This window comes from Neoarius graeffei, chromosome 1, assembly GCF_027579695.1.
Source record: "Neoarius graeffei isolate fNeoGra1 chromosome 1, fNeoGra1.pri, whole genome shotgun sequence".
Classification (NCBI taxonomy): domain Eukaryota; kingdom Metazoa; phylum Chordata; class Actinopteri; order Siluriformes; family Ariidae; genus Neoarius; species Neoarius graeffei.
The window spans coordinates 51,428,624-51,447,782 of NC_083569.1; the positions used below are offsets into that span (position 1 = coordinate 51,428,624).

Here is a 19,159-nt window from a genome sequence, read left to right on the forward strand (position 1 = left end):
CTGTTCTTTAAATAAAACAGGGTGCCCACTCACACCTGATTGTCATCCCATTGATTGAAAACACCAGACTAATTTCACCTTCAAATTAACTGCTAATCCTAGAGGTTCACATACTTTTGCCACTCACAGATATGTAATACTGGGTCATTTTCCTCAATAAATAAATGACCAAGTATAATGTTTTTGTCTCATTTGTTTAACTGGGTTCTCTTTATCTACTTTTAGGACTTGTGTGAAAATCTGATGTTTGAGGTCATATTTATGCAGAAATATAGAAAATTCTAAAGGGTTCACAAACTTTCAAGCACCACTGTAGAATTTGCATAGTATAAAGATGTAAACCTGGAGAAAACTCCACGCAACTCCATCATTTCACTCCTTCTTGGTCATGACTCATGGTCAAGAAGTTGATGAGATTTTCAGCACAGTCAAATGTAGGCTGAATCATACATAGTTTGTGGAGCCTGATATTCTCTTTTCGCTGTCTTTTTTTTTTTCTCTCAGTTCATTCTATCCCCTTCTCAGTTTGGCTCCCTGGTTCTGGACAGCCAGTGGAAGAGGAAGGAGGGACTGAAGAGGTTGAATGGTCCTTGTTGTCCCCAGCCCCGCCCCTACTAACTCGCCATTGGAGGATACACGTGTCCTTTCCACCCAGTGAGAGGAGGTGACTGTCGCTGTGAGTGAAGCGGACGTTTGTCACATGACTGCCATGACCGTCATACCTGTGGCTGGGTGCCTGAAAAACATCAGAAGAAGTGTCAGAACATAGACGTGACATTTTTATTTGTATGAATATTACTACTAATACATACGTAGGCTTTAATTATTTAGCATGTTATTTTTAAGTTGAAGCTATTTAGGCTCGACTGCAATTACCGTACATGTGGCCTGATTTCCAGGAAAATGGTGATCTAATAAAAACACACAGACTGCCTCAAACCACGCAAACTTCACTGCATGGCTGCAATTTGGCAACTTGAGCAGATTCCTGTGCCAACCCCTATCTGCCATCTTTAATTCCAGTCAATCACTGGAAGCAAAGAAAAGATTTCTAGATAATTATGCTGCATTGCTTATTTTGCACTAACCTTCGGTTTAAAGCACGGATAGTGGAACAAGTGAACTTTGCAGAAATCATCAGCCACTGCTACCAGCCTTTCACTGTGAGAGCGACACAGAGCATTGATGTCTGTTCCATCTGACCCCTCCAGCCACACGCCTACAGGAAACGTGACACCAAAATGCCACACATATTCAAAGTATTCAATATCCAACAGAAACATACATTAAGCATTATCTTTTTGTGTCTCTCTTACCCATGACGTGGAAGCCCAAAACGCATGTATAGGAAGCCCACTCACGATCCTTACTCTCAAAGCGATTTCGCAGCAATTTACAGCCTCCAGCCACGTCCCCTGTATTAAAAACAAGCCGTTTAGTTAGGGACATGTTGCATGCATACAATGCTGGGATTTTCAAGTACATTATAAGGATTCCTGTTTATTTCAAATTAATTCAATCAAAAAAAAAAAGACTTCCACAACAAAGCAGTTTTTCACTGATTCTAGAAACTTTGGCAAAAACGTGTCCCACTTAAGAAAAGTGCTAAGTCTGTTGGAAATTAATAACATTTTCATAAATAAAAAAAATTCAAGTTATAATCAGGGGGTCCTTTGCACATATGTAAGGTTCTTTTATAGGATTGTTTTTATTTTTTATTAATTTAATGATTATATGCTGGCCACTGCCTACAAAATCAGTTGTCCTCGGATAGGAGCTAATCATTTCAACTTGATTAAAAAAACAAAAAGTAATAATTTAATTGAATAATACCTTTACTACATGAAAGAATACATTGTTATATGTATTTAAAACTGCAAACAGTGAGTTTTGAACGATGTTTACTATTATTTTGTGGTTGCTCAAAATGTGTCCCACATATTCGTCACCACCGTCAGATATTTACAAAAAGCAATAAAATCAGGCAACTACAAGGTCAACTATATTCCCGAGGACCCTCTTTTCAAACCTTCAGCTCTAATGTATGCTTCCAGATTACTCAAGCTCCTGTAAGTTTGGTATTTTCTCTTAAACTTGTTCATATTTTTGGACACTGCTACAGTCACAACCATAGAATGTCAACACCGTCACTTTTGTATAAAAATTAGATTAGATTATGACATAAATGTATACTTTTTAAGAAGAGGTCTGAAGTAGCTAGCAACAGAGGGAAAACAAGATGGCTAATGTGAGCAACTCCTGCATATCATGTGAAAGAGTAGGTTTTTGTCACCACCGTCAGACGTCACCACCGTCAGGTTTTCTGTCTGATGGTGGTGACGCACAGTCTGACGGTGGTGACAAAAACCTCCAAATGGCCCTCAACGGAGGCTAGAACATAATTGTTGATCACAATAAATACCAATATGACATGTGATGTTTCATTAACCTCTTTTATATTTATGTAATTCCTCCTATATTTCTTCCCTATTGTCCAACCCTTAGGGGATGTAGTGTGCCTTTCTTCTCTCTCTCTCAATTCACTATTATGCCATGTTCATTTGGCTTATGTCATTTGGGATGCACATAAAGCACCTACTACCTACCTATATAGCACATACAACCCCGATTCCAAAAAAGTTGGGACAAAGTACAAATTGTAAATAAAAACGGAATGCAATGATGTGGAAGTTTCAAAATTCCATATTTTATTCAGAATAGAACCTAGATGACATATCAAATGTTTAAACTGAGAAAATGTATCATTTAAAGAGAAAAATTAGGTGATTTTAAATTTCATGACAACAACACATCTCAAAAAAGTTGGGACAAGGCCATGTTTCCCACTGTGAGACATCCCCTTTTCTCTTTACAACAGTCTGTAAACGTCTGGGGACTGAGGAGACAAGTTGCTCAAGTTTAGGGATAGGAATGTTAACCCATTCTTGTCTAATGTAGGATTCTAGTTGCTCAACTGTCTTAGGTCTTTTTTGTCGTATCTTCCGTTTTACGATGCGCCAAATGTTTTCTATGGGATCTGGACTGCAGGCTGGCCAGTTCAGTACCTGGACCCTTCTTCTACGCAGCCAAGATGCTGTAATTGATGCAGTATGTGGTTTGGCATTGTCATGCTGGAAAATGCAAGGTCTTCCCTGAAAGAGACGTCGTCTGGATGGGAGCATATGTTGCTCTAGAACCTGGATATACCTTTCAGCATTGATGGTGTCTTTCCAGATGTGTAAGCTGCCCATGCCACACGCACTAATGCAACCCCATACCATCAGAGATGCAGGCTTCTGAACTGAGCGCTGATAACAACTTGGGTCGTCCTTCTCCTCTTTAGTCCGAATGACACGGCGTCCCTGATTTCCATAAAGAACTTCAAATTTTGATTCGTCTGACCACAGAACAGTTTTCCACTTTGCCACAGTCCATTTTAAATGAGCCTTGGCCCAGAGAAGACGTCTGCGCTTCTGGATCATGTTTAGATACGGCTTCTTCTTTGAACTACAGAGTTTTAGCTGGCAACGGCGGATGGCACGGTGAATTGTGTTCACAGATAATGTTCTCTGGAAATATTCCTGAGCCCATTTTGTGATTTCCAATACAGAAGCATGCCTGTATGTGATGCAGTACCGTCTAAGGGCCCGAAGATCACGGGCACCCAGTATGGTTTTCCGGCCTTGACCCTTACGCACAGAGATTCTTCCAGATTCTCTGAATCTTTTGATGATATTGTGCACTGTAGATGATGATATGTTCAAACTCTTTGCAATTTTACACTGTCGAACTCCTTTCTGATATTGCTCCACTATTTGTCGGCGCAGAATTAGGGGGATTGGTGATCCTCTTCCTATCTTTACTTCTGAGAGCCGCTGCCACTCCAAGATGCTCTTTTTATACCCAGTCATGTTAATGACCTATTGCCAATTGACCTAATGAGTTGCAATTTGGTCCTCCAGCTGTTTCTTTTTTGTACCTTTAACTTTTCCAGCCTCTTATTGCCCCGTCCCAACTTTTTTGAGATGTGTTGCTGTCATGAAATTTCAAATGAGCCAATATTTGGCATGAAATTTCAAAATGTCTCACTTTCGACATTTGATATGTTGTCTATGTTCTATTGTGAATACAATATCAGTTTTTGAGATTTGTAAATTATTGCATTCCATTTTTATTTACAATTTGTACTTTGTCCCAACTTTTTTGGAATCGGGGTTGTAGTATACAGTGTCCCTTCTCTAATGACTAAAGCCAAATGGAAATGGAATGACCTTTAACCAAATCCAACATTCATAACATCTCCCTCAATTTCATAGTCATTACACTCAACTTTGACTTTATGTATTTTAGGAAGTTATGGCTAGGCAGCAGCTATCAGTGGAGGAGAGAAGGAGAAGAAACAGGGAATATCAAAAAAAGCGCAGAGAGAAAATACACAGTGATGCACAGCTAAAGGAGTAATACCTCAGTATGGAAAGGCAAAGATGGAAGAAGAGAGTGGAGGAAGGGAAGATTAAAAATATCAATGACTTGAATGAAAGGGAAAAGAGAAGTCAGAGAAAGGCTTGGAAACGTAGGCAACAAGTATCAAGAGAATGTAAGAGAAAGGTCTCAGATCACCCAGAAACTCCCCCAGACAGCCCAGTGTTTCATGGTATTTACACAGAATTTCTTATTGAATGTTTGCTCACAATAATTTAGTTATTTTTTAGTTTTTAGTTAATAACAGATATAGTTTGTTTTGTTCTTGTTGTTTTGTTATCTGTTCACATCCAATACAGTTTACAGTCCAGTTTACAGAAGAATCTAATGTATTATTTTATGAGTAGGGGGCACTAGATGACAGTTTAAGATGTTAGTGATGCATTGTACATTATTCCCACTGGTAATAACATTATTTCTTACTATGATGATTTGATATTTGATGATATGGGGATGGAGTACTTTTAAAAATGATATTGCTTAATTGTACCTTAGGCCTATATTCCTTGAAAAAATTTTATTACATTGCTCAGGATTGTTTTTTTTTGGACCAAATAGTTAAATAAAGTTGTTAAGCAAAAAGACATTGACTTTGGAATTGAAATTTGGAATTATATGTTGTAATGAGGCCACTGTCACCACCGTCAGTTCTAAAGTCACCACCGTCAGAGGGAGTTTTATTTGTTTTAAATGAATATGCTTACAACATGTTTCTTCAGTGCTGTTGAGTTATGAAAGTAATAGTCTCTTTTAATGCAAAAATAAGTTTGTTAAATAAAAAAAAAACATTACTTTGTCTCCTTAGGCTGAAAGTAAATATTGTATAATATTAGATCTTTAACCTTCATCCTACCAAGTGGGGTCCATCTGGACCCCGTACCTATATGTTTGTTTGCCATTTTAAAAATATGGTGACATACTGCCTCACCGTTTTATGAATTTGTCGGAATTTATGTCTTAATTAAAACACTAAAGCACCGGAAGATCAGCTTTTTGCATTGTGAAGGTATAATTAATTTGTTACTGGGGTCCAACCGGACCCCAGAGTAAAGTTTATCTGTCTTTCATTTTATAATTGAATAACACACTGAAAGTTAACTTCTTTTATTTCTTTTATGTTCCATAATGAAACTACCAAGGCATTCCTTCTTGTGGTCCGTGTGGACCCCACTGCTGCAATAAGCACAGGCTGCAAAACAAAAGCCCTAAATTATTTTACAATTACTTTTTTGTTTTAAATTCTGTAAGAAAAGACCTAAGTTGTAATCCAGAATGTTTTACAGCTGCATGAGCTGCAAAAATCATGTATATAATGCCAATTTTTTTTGTGGCGCTATAATTTGCTACATGTATGCTAGTTATTGCAATATTATTGCAATGTTATTGCATTTATAATACATCATTGATATTCAGCCATAGTGGATTTTGTTCTTCAATAAAGTTATGTCTGTTTGCTGCATTGAATTGGTTCTTACTGCATGGATTTCAAGGTATTCCCTCCTGGGATCCATACGGACCCCGCCTGGTAGTTTGTGTATGTAAAATTGGCTGGTAGGATGAAGGTTAAGTGTGTTCTTTATGCCTTGGGCCCTTTAGTGTATTGCTGTTATTAATACAAGATGTTCTGAACAAAACTTATCTGGTGATTTTGTCTTTATAAGCTTTAATTTTAAAGAAAAGTATTGGGGTCCAAAGGGACCCCACATGTTAAGATTAAGGTGTAAAATAGCATGGTAGGATGAGGGTTAAAGGAGTACACGTGAAACTGGATAAAAATTGAATAAAAGTGAATATTCAACTTTTAACAGTGTATATGTGTGCTAAGAATGCCAGATAATGATTTAAAAACTCTAAATACATATTAGACCAAATACATACAAAATAATTTGCTTTTTATTGTGTCTGACGGTGTTGACAAAAACAAAGTAATAGCTGAAAAAATGCCTATTTTATGAAAAAAATACAAAATGAGGAGCTTGCACCGATACATTGCTGAACAGCCAAGGCCTTGTCCTATAATGATATACCTTTAGATTTTGTAATTTAAGTAACTTTTTATTTTCAAAATTAAAACCTGTTTTATCCCAAATCCCAATAATCAGTGTTTTATGATTCATAGCTAAAATAGAAAAGACAATATTACAAAAAAAGTCAAATCAAAATAACAGTGAATTCATTTAAAACCTAACACACTTTGTCTGTTGGCAGTTTTTCTGTCTGTCTCTGGCTGAAGAAGAATCTCACAGCACAGCAAAGATGGCCTTAAAAGCACTTTCATCCATTACGAGTCAATTACATATTGCTCGTCACCTAATGAACAATTAAGCTACACCTCAGTCAACATAAATTCTCATGTTAAGTAAAGAATAAAACATGCAAAGAGATGCTGTTATAGGAAAATAATTAACAATGAGATGGTTTGATGCCATTAGTTATTCAAAGTTGAATATTTTCCGATAACAGCACGCAAGCTTGTTGTATTCGAGTCCGACTCGTGCCCTAATTTTAAGGACTCGTGACTTGACTTGGACTTGAGCACTGATGACTCGGACTTGGATTTGTAAGTTGGAGACGAGGACTCTGATTTTTTTTTCTTGATTTTTTGTAGCATGCCATAATAATTTGGCATAAGATATTTATATCTACATTAATTTTTGTACTAATTTCATGTAAGTGTGTCACACCTGCGCGCCTTGGCATGTACATCAGATAGACTCTCGGGCGCGCTCCGGACAGCGAGCGTGCCAAGCAGACTCTCGCGCACGCGCCGTAAACGACTCACACCTGCACAGGATTAAGGTGCTATCAGTGAGCCTGTATAAAAACTGTGAAAACACACTTACTTTGCGAAGTATTGAGTTGTGTTTCTGACGCGTTACCAAGCCTTATTTCCTTGTTTGGTTTCCTGATCCCTGATTTCTGTTTCTCGTCTCTGATTCTGCCGAGTCTACGATAGCCTGTTTGTGCCTCGCTCGACCTATTGCCTGTTTCACTGTTTTACGATTTTGCCTGCCGTTCTGGATTGTTTACCGTCTTCACTTGTATTAATAAACACACCTTCTGCACTTACATCCGTCTCCCAACCATCTCTGGCAGAACACTTCGCACTCCCTGATAAAGAGAATCACATTCACCTGTTCATACATCATGTTCAGGAACAAACTAATGTAAATGGGGCTAAAACAGCCACCGTCACATGGTGCGGTTGGAGTCTTGTTCTCGGACTCAACTCAAATTTTTTTTTAATGACTTGGACTTGATTCACACTTGAACACTGGGGATTCGAGACTGGACTCGGACTCGAGGTTTAGTGACTCGACGACAATGCTGACAGCAAGTCCTGAAGTGATTCCTCTCATACGTCATAACACAGCAATTTGCTTACAAGTACAGTTCGGTTATGTTGCCGCAGCTATAAACTATCGCCTTACCAGCCTCTCTTTTTTCTCTCTCTTCAAGTTAATACAACTTTAAAAAAAAAAGCATTGTTTGCCATGTTACAGAAAAACTGGAATGTGTAAACTGGTTACAAAACACTGAGACCTGAGAGTCCATCCATCATCGTTAAATAGGCATCTCCTTAGAATGCTTACACTGTTGATAACTCCGAATTCCGAATAGAATTGACTGAAGTATTCATATTATGCATTATGACTTTGCCTGAGAACTTCAGAAATGCGTTCTACAGAAATGACCTTACACAAACGTTTATGTCACGAATTCAACACCTGACTTCCATTTAAGTGAGTCTTTCCTTTCAGTACAGAAAAACATGTTGAATACTTGTTCCTGGGAATCACACACACACAACTACAGATGCATTGGATTGAGATTAGGTTGAAAAATGTTTGACTGTTCGTTTAATCTGATGGTTTGTTGTCTCTGTACTGCCTGGGGAAAAATGGCCCAAGATCTCATCTCATTATCTGTAGCCGCTTTATCCTGTTCTACAGGGTCGCAGGCAAGCTGGAGCCTATCCCAGCTGACTACGGGCGAAAGGCGGGGTACACCCTGGACAAGTCGCCAGGTCATCACAGGGCTGACACATAGACACAGACAACCATTCACACTCACATTCACACCTACGGTCAATTTAGAGTCACCAGTTAACCTAACCTGCATGTCTTTGGACTGTGGGGGAAACCGGAGCACCCGGAGGAAACCCACGCGGACAACATGCAAACTCTGCACAGAAAGGCCCTCGTCGGCCACGGGGCTCGAACCCGGACCTTCTTGCTGTGAGGCGACAGCGCTAACCACTACACCACCGTGCCGCCCATGGCCCAAGATGTCGTGTTTAAAGTTTGCGAACTAAAGTCATGATAACCTTTACGAGCATCTGTCATCTCTCTCAGACACTAAGGTGCCCCTGGCAAATGAGGAACACCCTTCTGTTTATAGACCAGCTTTAACAGAGCAGAAATGGACATCCATCCATCCATCCATCCATCCATCCATCCACCCATCCATTATCTGTAGCCGCTTATCCTGTACAGGGTCGCGGGCAAGCTGGAGCCTATCCCAGCTGACTATGGGCGAGAGGCGGGGTACACCCTGGACAAGTTGCCAGGTCATCGCAGGGCTGCAGAAACGGACAATTACTCAAAAAAAAACAAAACAAAGAAAACCACAATCAACATGAATTCACTGAGTCAGAAATAAAAAGCATGATTATAAAGAGAAATCCAGGATCAAACATCACAATTTATTCACAAGATAGACAGACAGTGTAGGTGTATATCCAACCTACAGTACTTACAGTAAAGGATTTCATAGTCTCCTGAATTAGACATAATATACTTCCCATCTTTGGACCAATCAAGATGTGTGATAAAACTGGAATGACCCTGAAACAGCAAATAGAGTGGAAAAGCTTCTACAAACTATTTATATTACCTGTCATGATCTAAACATTGCTGAAAACTACACATGAGTAATGTACCATAACTCAATAAAAGACTTACAACTGCAGGCACATCTGCCCCAACATGCTTGGCTTACCGTGCACTTTCCAAAGCGCGTGTAGCGCCGACCCCCCTCTGTCACAGTGTAAATATAAATGAAGTTATCATGGGAACCGACAGCCAAAAAGCTGCCATCTGTGCAGAGAAAAGCAATGTCTTTAATAAAGGCAGAAAGAAAACACACTCCCGGGGTAAACATGGTAGTAATGACATAATTGTGTGATTATGTCAGGCTGTATTTCTTAGCCTCTCCTTCTAATAAAAAAAAGTAATAATGAATTTTATGAATACTCAACAGGCTCAATAATATCCTTACATTTATTACATCTTATACCAGAGAGATTCTGCCATTTATACGAGTTTAGAAATAACTCTCTGAGAAGAAACACTGACACCGAGTTTAGGCTCTGTGATCTGACCTGGTGAATATCTCATGACAGAGAGTTGCTCATTTCCATCAGTCAAATCAGACACCACGTCATGGGTTTGCAAGTCCAGCACCAGCCACCTGCAGCACAGCAAAAAGACACCCAAAGACAAGAGAGACAATAATGATGGTGGTTATAATTTTACTGACTTCTACTTTATCAAGTCAGTACAAAAACATTTTAGAGTCCAAGCGTTTGTTTTCGGCAGCACGGTGGTGTAGTGGTTAGCGCTGTCGCCTCACAGCAAGAAGGTCCGGGTTCGAGCCCCGTGGCCGGCGAGGGCCTTTCTGTGTGGAGTTTGCATGTTCTCCCCGTGTCCGCGTGGGTTTCCTCCGGGTGCTCCAGTTTCCCCCACAGTCCAAAGACATGCAGGTTAGGTTAACTGGTGACTCTAAATTGACCGTAGGTGTGAATGTGAATGGTTGTCTGTGTCTATGTGTCAGCCCTGTGATGACCTGGCGACTTGTCCAGGGTGTACCCCGCCTTTCGCCCATAGTCAGCTGGGATAGGCTCCAGCTTGCCTGCGACCCTGTAAAACAGGATAAAGCGGCTAGCGATAATGAGATGAGATGAATGAGATGAGCGTTTGTTTTCCAGCACAAAGTTAAATGATAAAAAAAAAAGTTTGTATCTGAGCAGCATATTCCATAAGAGAGCACTTTTCAGATTAAAGAAGAAAACATAATGAAGGCTGCTGGGTTTTGGTGCAAAATGAAGAAGCGAGTGTGACAGTCAAAGTGTCCAGAAGAACTGTGGCTGCTTCTGTAAGATGCTCAGTAAAACCTACAGCTCACTTCCTTATAAAACTGCACTCACTGTACCTGAAATTGCTATTTTTTTTTAAAGCAAAAAGTCGTCTCACACCAAATATTGACCGTTTCATTTATTATGGCTTACTGCTGTTTATAGTATTTTTGTAATGTTGAAACATTTCTCTTTTTTTAAGCCAATTTTGGTCTACCACATTTCTGTACATGTGCCTAAGACTTTTGCACAGTATTGCATGTCTATTTATTAACATTCATATTACAGGCTGAGAGGAAAAAAAACCCCCTGAATTTTATCAGAATACCCCTAGTGTACGTCTGTGGATCTGAAGGCTCTATGATAACCGCGTACAATTGCAGTCAGAAGTTTGCATACACTCATGGACATGAATTTCATGGCAATATTGGGCTTTCAATGATTTCTTCAAACTATTCTTTTTCTGGGAAAGAATGATTGTACAGCATACATCTTTAATATAAAAAAAAACAAGGATTTGGTGCACAAGTTTTAATTTATTTTGGGTTTTCTGAAATCAACACAGGGTCAAAATTATACATTGAGAATCAAAAATGCATATACACCCACTTGGGTTATTAATTCAGTGGCGCCGAAAGTTGCAAAATGTATTTCAACTTGCCAAAGCCAAGGCCTCTAAACTTCCTGTTAGTGATCATGACTGACTACAGCTGGTAGCTTCTATGTGCAAACATATAAAGGGTTTGACAAGTACAAGTTACTGGGATGTACAGCCACTTTGCTAAGGTCTGGAAGAAGATCCAAACTGTCACTCTCAGCTGAGTGGAAATTGTTTCAGATCAGGAACCACTAAAGCCTAGGTCACAACCGGATGTACGATTTTTTGGCCGTGCGATTTTTGGCGTTTCCCAAATCGCTGCGTTTTTTTTGTTCGTGGAGAAAGACGCACGTTGGCCGTAAGTTTGTCTTGCAACCTGAAAAATAACGTAAGCGCCCATAGAGTTTGTTTGACATGACAAAGAACCTCTGCGGCCGGTCTGCGGCCAGTCTACGGCTCGAAAATCAGCACGTCACACGCGCGCCCTCCGTGCGTTTCTTGCGTTTTTTGCATGTAGACCGGCCGTAGGAGCACGTACGGCCAGTTGTGACCGAGGCTTAAGGCACAGGTCTGCCATGACCTGGAAGCTGCTGGAACACCATTGTCCCTGTCTACAGTTAAGTGAAGTTTACATCACAATGGACTGAGAGCCTACTGTCCAAGAAAGAAGCTCCTGCTCCAAAATTTACACCTTCAAGCTCGACTAAAGTTGCAGCTGACCACAAAGAAAAAGCCTTCTGAAGGAACGTTTTATGTTCAGATAAGACAAAGATTGAGTTGTTTGGCCACAATGACCAGAGGTATGTTTGGAGGACTAAAGGTGAGGCATTCAACCCCAAGAACATTGTAACAACTGTTAAGCATAATTAAACAGAGTGGATGGGATTATAAAGAAGGAGGACTACCTCAGAATTGCTGGGTTTCAGTCACGTGACTTTTCTTAGTGGTTTTACCGGAAGTGAAATAGCTGGTGGTCTAAACGGCTGCCGTAGTGCAAACAACTAGCAATAACTTATCAGAGTATGCTCGTAATCTAGAAGCCACTGCTGGCTTTAGATATATTCAGAAGATTGCTATGTGCAATGGAATCGACCCCTACAGTCTGGGAAAGAAGGATTAGTCATACGATCTCGAAAACGACCCTTCCGTCTCAGTCACAATCTCATCTGGTGTTGCAGACATCCTTTTACACTGCAAAACAGATGAAAGCATAGAAGAGTATGGAGGCTTACAACTTTTTTGTATGTGGCTGGGTAAAGGACCTCGGTATCAAGTCGCTGCCGAATGAACCCTGTATTATTTTTGCCTGTCTAAGTATGTTTTTTTTTAAGCTTTTCGTTCGTGTCTTTACAATGAAGCGCTGCAATTTGAAGTGTAAACAAGCAACAGTTCGCTTGATTCTCACTTGTGTTGGCTCTTATCTCTCAGCTAAATCATTCACAAAGATCATCAGAAACCCCTTTAAAGACCTGGATCTTAGTTAAACAAGACGGAGAAGTGATCACGGCGCATTGTAACTGGGGAAGAGTTTTGTCACGACCTTCATACATATGGACTTTGCGACTAAAAAAAGTACTGTAAAATAACAACACATAGCAAGAAAAGTACTTGGAAAACACTAAGGACATTACTGAGAGGGAAATACAAACCTTTCACCAAGTGATCACTGCAAACTCGAGCATGCTTTGACTCGGCTCCCTTTGATTTCAGTGAGAGGTTCAAAACCCACCTTTCTCGATGTCTTTTTGTGAAATCCTGTGTTCGTTCACCCTTTTTTATTAGTTCATGGGGAACCCTGAAGAAACTTATCAGTGTCACAGTTTGATCGATTCGAACAACCTAAAATAGCACAAGCGTAAGGCATTTTTCATGCGAGCAATGCACCTTCTCCGTACAAACGCGTTGCCAACTGAGCTTTGGTAGACCACCAGCTAAAGTTTTGAATAACTAATGAGGCGGATGTGACGTCACGTGAAACCCAGCAATTCTTCAGTGTAACTTCAAACTATCAGCTAGATGGTTGAAACTTGAGCACAAGTGGGTGTTCCAACAAGACAGTGACCCCAAATACATCAAAGCTAGTTGTGGAACAGATAAAGCAGGCTAATATTAAGCTTTTAGAATGGCCTTTCCAAAGTCCTGGCCATCAAAAACATGTAGACTGTGCTGAAAAGTTGGATTTGTGCCAGAAAACCAAAAAAAATTTCACTCAACTCTACTAAGTATTCTGCCAAAAAGAGTGGTCAAATATCCAACCAGAATTCTACCAGAAGCTTGTTGATGGCTATGAAAACATCTGGTCAAGGTGAAACTTGCTAAGGGACATTCAAACAAATATTAGGTGTACTGTATGTAGAATTTTTGTGCCATAAATGCTGTAGAGGTTGAACTGAAATCTGCAGAAATGTTTGGCTTTATGAGCAAACCTCTACACAACGACTGTACAAGTTTACTTTATAGAATTGTTACAAAATACATGTAGAGAAAAATATAGACCTATTTTGTAAAATTGAGGCTCAGTATACAAAAAAAACAAAAAAACAGCAAAAATATCAGTTTGTCTGCCCAAACTGGAACACAAATTACTGAATTAAGAAAAAAAAAATCGAATGTTTATGAAGTATAGAATACGAACATTAAAATGGTGACACACTGAAAAATGTAAAATACTTAAAAAAATAATAATAATCACATTCCACCTTTTTGCATGCAGTTAACAGGTGTCAGTTTCTCTCTGCATGTAGATTAACTGATTATGTGATACCATCAAGTCACAAGCATTATCAGTGTGTTACTTCTGACAAGATCAGTACCACACTGGAGCTTCACCGTAACATTCAACTCACTGGTGAATCCAAATCAGGCAACTACATTTAGTCGTGATGGCATGTGATACTGGATTGAGTGCAGGGATATCATTAGCAAGCTAGCTATTTTTTCACATATGCTCCAGGCAGGCTTGTAGTACTTGAGTCCAGGACTCGGACTCCGGCCCGACTCGGGCCCTAATTTTAAAGACTCGTGGCTTGACTTGGACTTGAGCACTGATGACTCTGACTTGGACTCGGACTCATGCATTAACCAGGGATGAGAATGGGACATTTAAAAAAAACTCTGAAATGTCTGCCAAGGGTAGACATAATGCACGCAAAGTGTGCATGGGGGGGGGGGGGGGGGGGGGGGGGGGGGGGGGGGTTCAAAGGGGGGTGCGCCTTATATATATGAATGTTTTCAAATTCAATGATGGTTTAAAACGTTTATAAACTTTAAGATAACAAATCCCTACAGATATATATATATATATATATATATATATATATATATATATATATATATATATATATATCGTGAGCGATAACGGAGGTAACCATAACGATATATTAGATTCCTCCTGACTCTATCTTTGACAATTTAAGTAAAACGTACCTTTGTGCTTTTTTGTTTTGATGTGCTCCTGGATGTTTCTAGCTCCTCTGTTTCCATAATTGATCATATCTGAGCACAGAATACACAGAACCTTTCCCGGCACGTCCACTCTTCGGATATGTTCTGTCAGGCACGTCGTCACAGTTTGTGTCCCTATCTGCACGGTAACGCTACTATCAAGCCATGCCCATCGGAAACAGTTCTTTATCCCGTTCGATTTATTGATTTCCCTGGCACGATCCTCATTTTTGCGGTCCAAAACTTTTGCCATATTGGCGAAGTAACTTTGAAAACTAACCAAAATAACTAGAACTTAAGAAGTGATCAAAACCGTGTACGTGTAGCTTGTTTCTCCGTGAATTGTAGAAGTGAGATGAAACTAGCGCCAAAACGTTGCCGGAAATCGTCGTGAGTTGTCGTTAGCATAAATATTGAAGAAAGCAATGACGATTTCCGTTATCACAGCTGCAACTAATTTTGCGATGAGCGCTGCCGAAAGATGCTGGCGGGCGGTCCTGCCTGCTTGTGCGACCACAAGCCTCACGCCGACCCCTCCCCCCCCAAAATTTTCTCAACGGATTTACACGTTTCACAAAAATGACATTTTCAGCGGGAAAAACTCGGAATTCTGCAGATCCGTGGAAAATTCTCATCTCTGATTAACTGCATTTGGACTCAAATTGGAGACAAGGACTTGGATTTTTTTCTTTATTTTTTGTAACATGCCATAATAATTTGGCATAAGATATTTATATGTACATTAATTTTTGTACTAATTTCGTGCAAGAGTGTCACACCTGCACGCCTTGTCGTGTGCATCAGATAAACTCTCGGGCACGATCCGTTCAGCGTGCATGCTAAGCGGACTCTCGCATGCGCACGCTGTAAACAACTCGCACCTGCACAGGATGAAGGCGCAATCAGTGCGCCAATATAAAAACTGTGAAAGCACACTTACTTTGCGAAGTATTGAGTTGTGTTGCTGACACATTACCGAGCCTTATTTCCTTGTTTGGTTTCCTGATCCCTGATTTCCTGTTTCTCGTCTTTGATCCTGCCGAGTCTACGATAGCCTGTTTGTGCCTCGCTTGACCTATTGCCTGTTTCACGATTTTGCCTGCCGTTCTGGATTGTTTACCGTCTTCACTTGTGTTAATAAACACACCTTCTGCACTTACAGCCGTCTCCCAACCATCTCTGGCAGAATACTTCGCACTCCCTGATAAAGAGAATCACATTCACCTGTTCATACGTCATGTTCAGGAACAAACTAATGTTAATGGCGCTAAAACAGCCACCGTCACATGGTGCGGTTGGAGTCTTAGACTCGACTCGGATCAACAGTGGATTCGACTCGAAATTTTCTTTAATGACTTGGACTTGAACACTGGAGGCTCGAGACTGGACTTGAGGTTTAGTGACTCGACTACAACACTGGCTCCAGGTAACAGTAAGAAAGCAGTGAGGAAAAAGTCAGTATATCCATTTACTTTTTTTTTTCTTTTGACCAAAGAAACCATAGCCTGTCTTCTTGATTTCTCTTGCCTGATAAGCCTTATAAGCTTGTGAAATCATTAAAATGTCACTTTACCTTCCAGTGCTTAGTCCGATAGAAACAACAGATCCGTTGGGACAGAAATCAGCACACAGACCTGACTCCTAAAACACAACAAGGCAGAAAGTTGAAAAACTTCTAAATAACAGACCTTTGTTCTGAGCTCTGTGTGTAGCTACGCATGATCGTTTGCTGTTTTACCTCCAAAGTGGTGCACCAGCACAGGCTGTGGTCTTCAGCGTTCCACACACACACTTGTTTGTCATTACCACAAGTGAGAAAGATGTTTTGAGAGGTGTGCGTAGCCAGACCCCACATCTCATCTACGTGACCCTGAGAAACAATAGTGATTTTTTGCCAATATAAGTTTGCAAATTTTACTACGGAAAGTGAAATAAAACGAAACTGGCACTTAAAAGGGAAACTTTAAAGTAGCCAGAATCAAAATGAAACCATGTGTGAACACACCAACAGGATTGAATACTGGGAAAATCTCCTGATAAAGCGTCTTGGAGGTAGCAGCAGATTGTGAAGAACAACAAACACTTTGGGGTGGATATTTGTAGGTGAACTTTTCCATATTAATTTGCAATCTGGCCTTTTAGCTGCTAGAAAGCATGTCTCATATTGATCTGGGTCACATAACTAGTACACAGTTCACATTTTTAAACACTAACATTTATATGCAAAGGCGGCACGGTGGTGTAGTGGTTAGCGCTGTCGCCTCACAGCAAGAAGGTCCGGGTTCGAGCCCCGTGGCCGGCGAGGGCCTTTCTGTGCGGAGTTTGCATGTTCTCCCCATGTCCGCGTGGGTTTCCTCCGGGTGCTCCGGTTTCCCCCACAGTCCAAAGACATGTAGGTTAGGTTAACTGGTGACTCTAAATTGACCGTAGGTGTGAATGGTTGTGTGTCTCTATGTGTCAGCCCTGTGATGACCTGGCGACTTGTCCAGGGTGTACCCCGCCTTTCGCCCGTAGTCAGCTGGGATAGGCTCCAGCTTGCCTGCGACCCTGTAGAACAGGATAAAGCGGCTAGAGATAATGAGATGAGATTTATATGCAAGGTCCTTTTCTTACAAGTACAGATTTCTTAAAGTCTTCAGACAGTAACGAAACGAGTCCTCTTCTTTTCAGACTGGCAGGACGAGGAGCTTGTCTCTGGCGTCCATTATATGTGGAAAATATACTGTACGGCTAAAAGGTTGTGCACACCTGACCATCACATCCATATGTATAGTCATGTGAAAAATAAGTACATCTCATGAAAGTTGTAGACTTTTCTCAACATATTTAAACAAGCAAACATTTCCCTCTCTTTGATACAATGCCTAGAGAAAAAGGTGATATACTCTAACAAATGACAAATAAAATTCACATTTGGGAGTCATAATTTAAATAATTTTTTAAAAAGGCAAAAAAAAGGTAAGTACACCCTTGGTTTCAGAAGCTAGTATTGCACCCTTTAACAGAAATAACTTGTAGGCGTTTTGCATAATTGTCCACCAGTCTCTGACATCGGCTTGCTGAATTTTTTTTCCATTCTTCCGTGGAAAATACCTTCAGTTGAAGGATCTTTGAGGGTTTTCTTGCATGTACTGCCGTTTTCAAATCTCCCCACAACATTTCAATGGGGTTCAAATCTGGGCTTTGATGAGGCCATTGCACAAGCTTCCATTTCTTCTTTTTGAGCCATTCCTTGGTGGATCTGCTTATGTGCTTAGGATCATTATCTTGTTGAAATGTCCACCTCCGGTTCAACTTCAACATTTGAACAAATGGCATCACATTATCTTCAAGCACTCTGATATGATTCAGAATTCATAGCTGAATCGATGAATGCAAGTTTCCCAGTCCCTGAGGCAGCGAAGCTACCCCAAACCATAACATTTCCACCATGATGCTTCACAATTGGTATGAGGTTCTGCTCCTGAAAAGCCATCTTTGGTCTGCACCACACATTTGATTCATCTGTCCAGAGCTTGGTCTTTGCCTATATGTCCACTGGCAAACTGTAGTCTTGCTTTAACGTTCCTTTTGGACAGCAAAGGCTTTTCCTGGCATACCTCCCATGCAGGTCAAGTTGCAAGAGTTACCTGCAGATCCAGTGATGAAATTTTGTGGTTCTTGGAGACTTCTTTTAGCATCAAACAGTCTGCTCTTGGGCTGAATTTGCTGGGGCAGCCAGCCCTGGACAAATTGGCAGTTGTTTGAAATCTACACCACTTATAGATGATTTTCCTTACAGTGGAATCCATCCATTATCTGTAGCCGCTTATCCTGTTCTACAGGGTCGCAGGCGAGCTGGAGCCTATCCCAGCTGACTATGGGCGAAAGGCAGGGTACACCCTGGACAAGTCGCCAGGTCATCACAGGGCTGACACAGACACAAACAACCATAGTAGTGCCACCAGTTAACCTAACCTGCATGTCTTTGGACTGTGGGGGAAACTGGAGCACCCGGAGGAAACCCACACAGACAAGAGGAGAACATGCAAACTCCACACAGAAAGGCCCTCGCCGGCCGCTGGGCTCGAACTCAGAACCTTCTTGCTGTGAGGCCGCCTACAGTGGAAAGATTTATTTCTAATAATTTAGAAATCTTTAAATCCCTTGCCAGATTCATAGGCATTCACAACCTTTCTTCTGAGGTCCTTAGGCAGCTGGGCCATAGAAGGTTCACGCTGCACGCTGCATGCTGCATGCTACACGCTACACGCGTGTAAAGAAAAGTGGACAAACGTAGCATGACTTGCTCTGGGCCATAGAACGGCGTTCACGTTGCACGCTGCACGCTGCACACTTCACGCGTGAAGCGAGAAATGAACATGCACACTTTTTTCTAGGCGTGAAGATGGAAATTCCAGTCAATGCATGCGGTCACCGCCGCGCCAGCCAATCAGAACGGGTCTAGGGAGATAACTCTATGCTTTCAGGGGAAAACTTCAGAAAAAATATAATTGAAT

The 19,159-nt window shown here is 40.7% G+C and overlaps 1 protein-coding gene across 2 annotated transcripts in view; it reads right to left on the reverse strand.

The window, feature by feature from the left end:
• Nucleotides 1–243: 243 nt before the first annotated feature.
• Nucleotides 244–19,159, reverse strand: part of eml3 (EMAP like 3) — a 96,147-nt gene continuing 77,231 nt past the window's right edge. For both annotated transcript variants that reach the window (XM_060933892.1, XM_060933884.1), the window contains 8 exons: nucleotides 16,399–16,530; nucleotides 16,234–16,301; nucleotides 9,866–9,954; nucleotides 9,484–9,581; nucleotides 9,242–9,329; nucleotides 1,317–1,415; nucleotides 1,089–1,219; nucleotides 244–736 (listed from right to left, as the gene is read on the reverse strand). In XM_060933892.1, coding sequence (XP_060789875.1) covers nucleotides 506–736; nucleotides 1,089–1,219; nucleotides 1,317–1,415; nucleotides 9,242–9,329; nucleotides 9,484–9,581; nucleotides 9,866–9,954; nucleotides 16,234–16,301; nucleotides 16,399–16,530 — 936 coding nt within the window. In that variant the 3' untranslated portion in view covers nucleotides 244–505. The remainder of the gene's footprint in view (nucleotides 737–1,088; nucleotides 1,220–1,316; nucleotides 1,416–9,241; nucleotides 9,330–9,483; nucleotides 9,582–9,865; nucleotides 9,955–16,233; nucleotides 16,302–16,398; nucleotides 16,531–19,159) is intronic.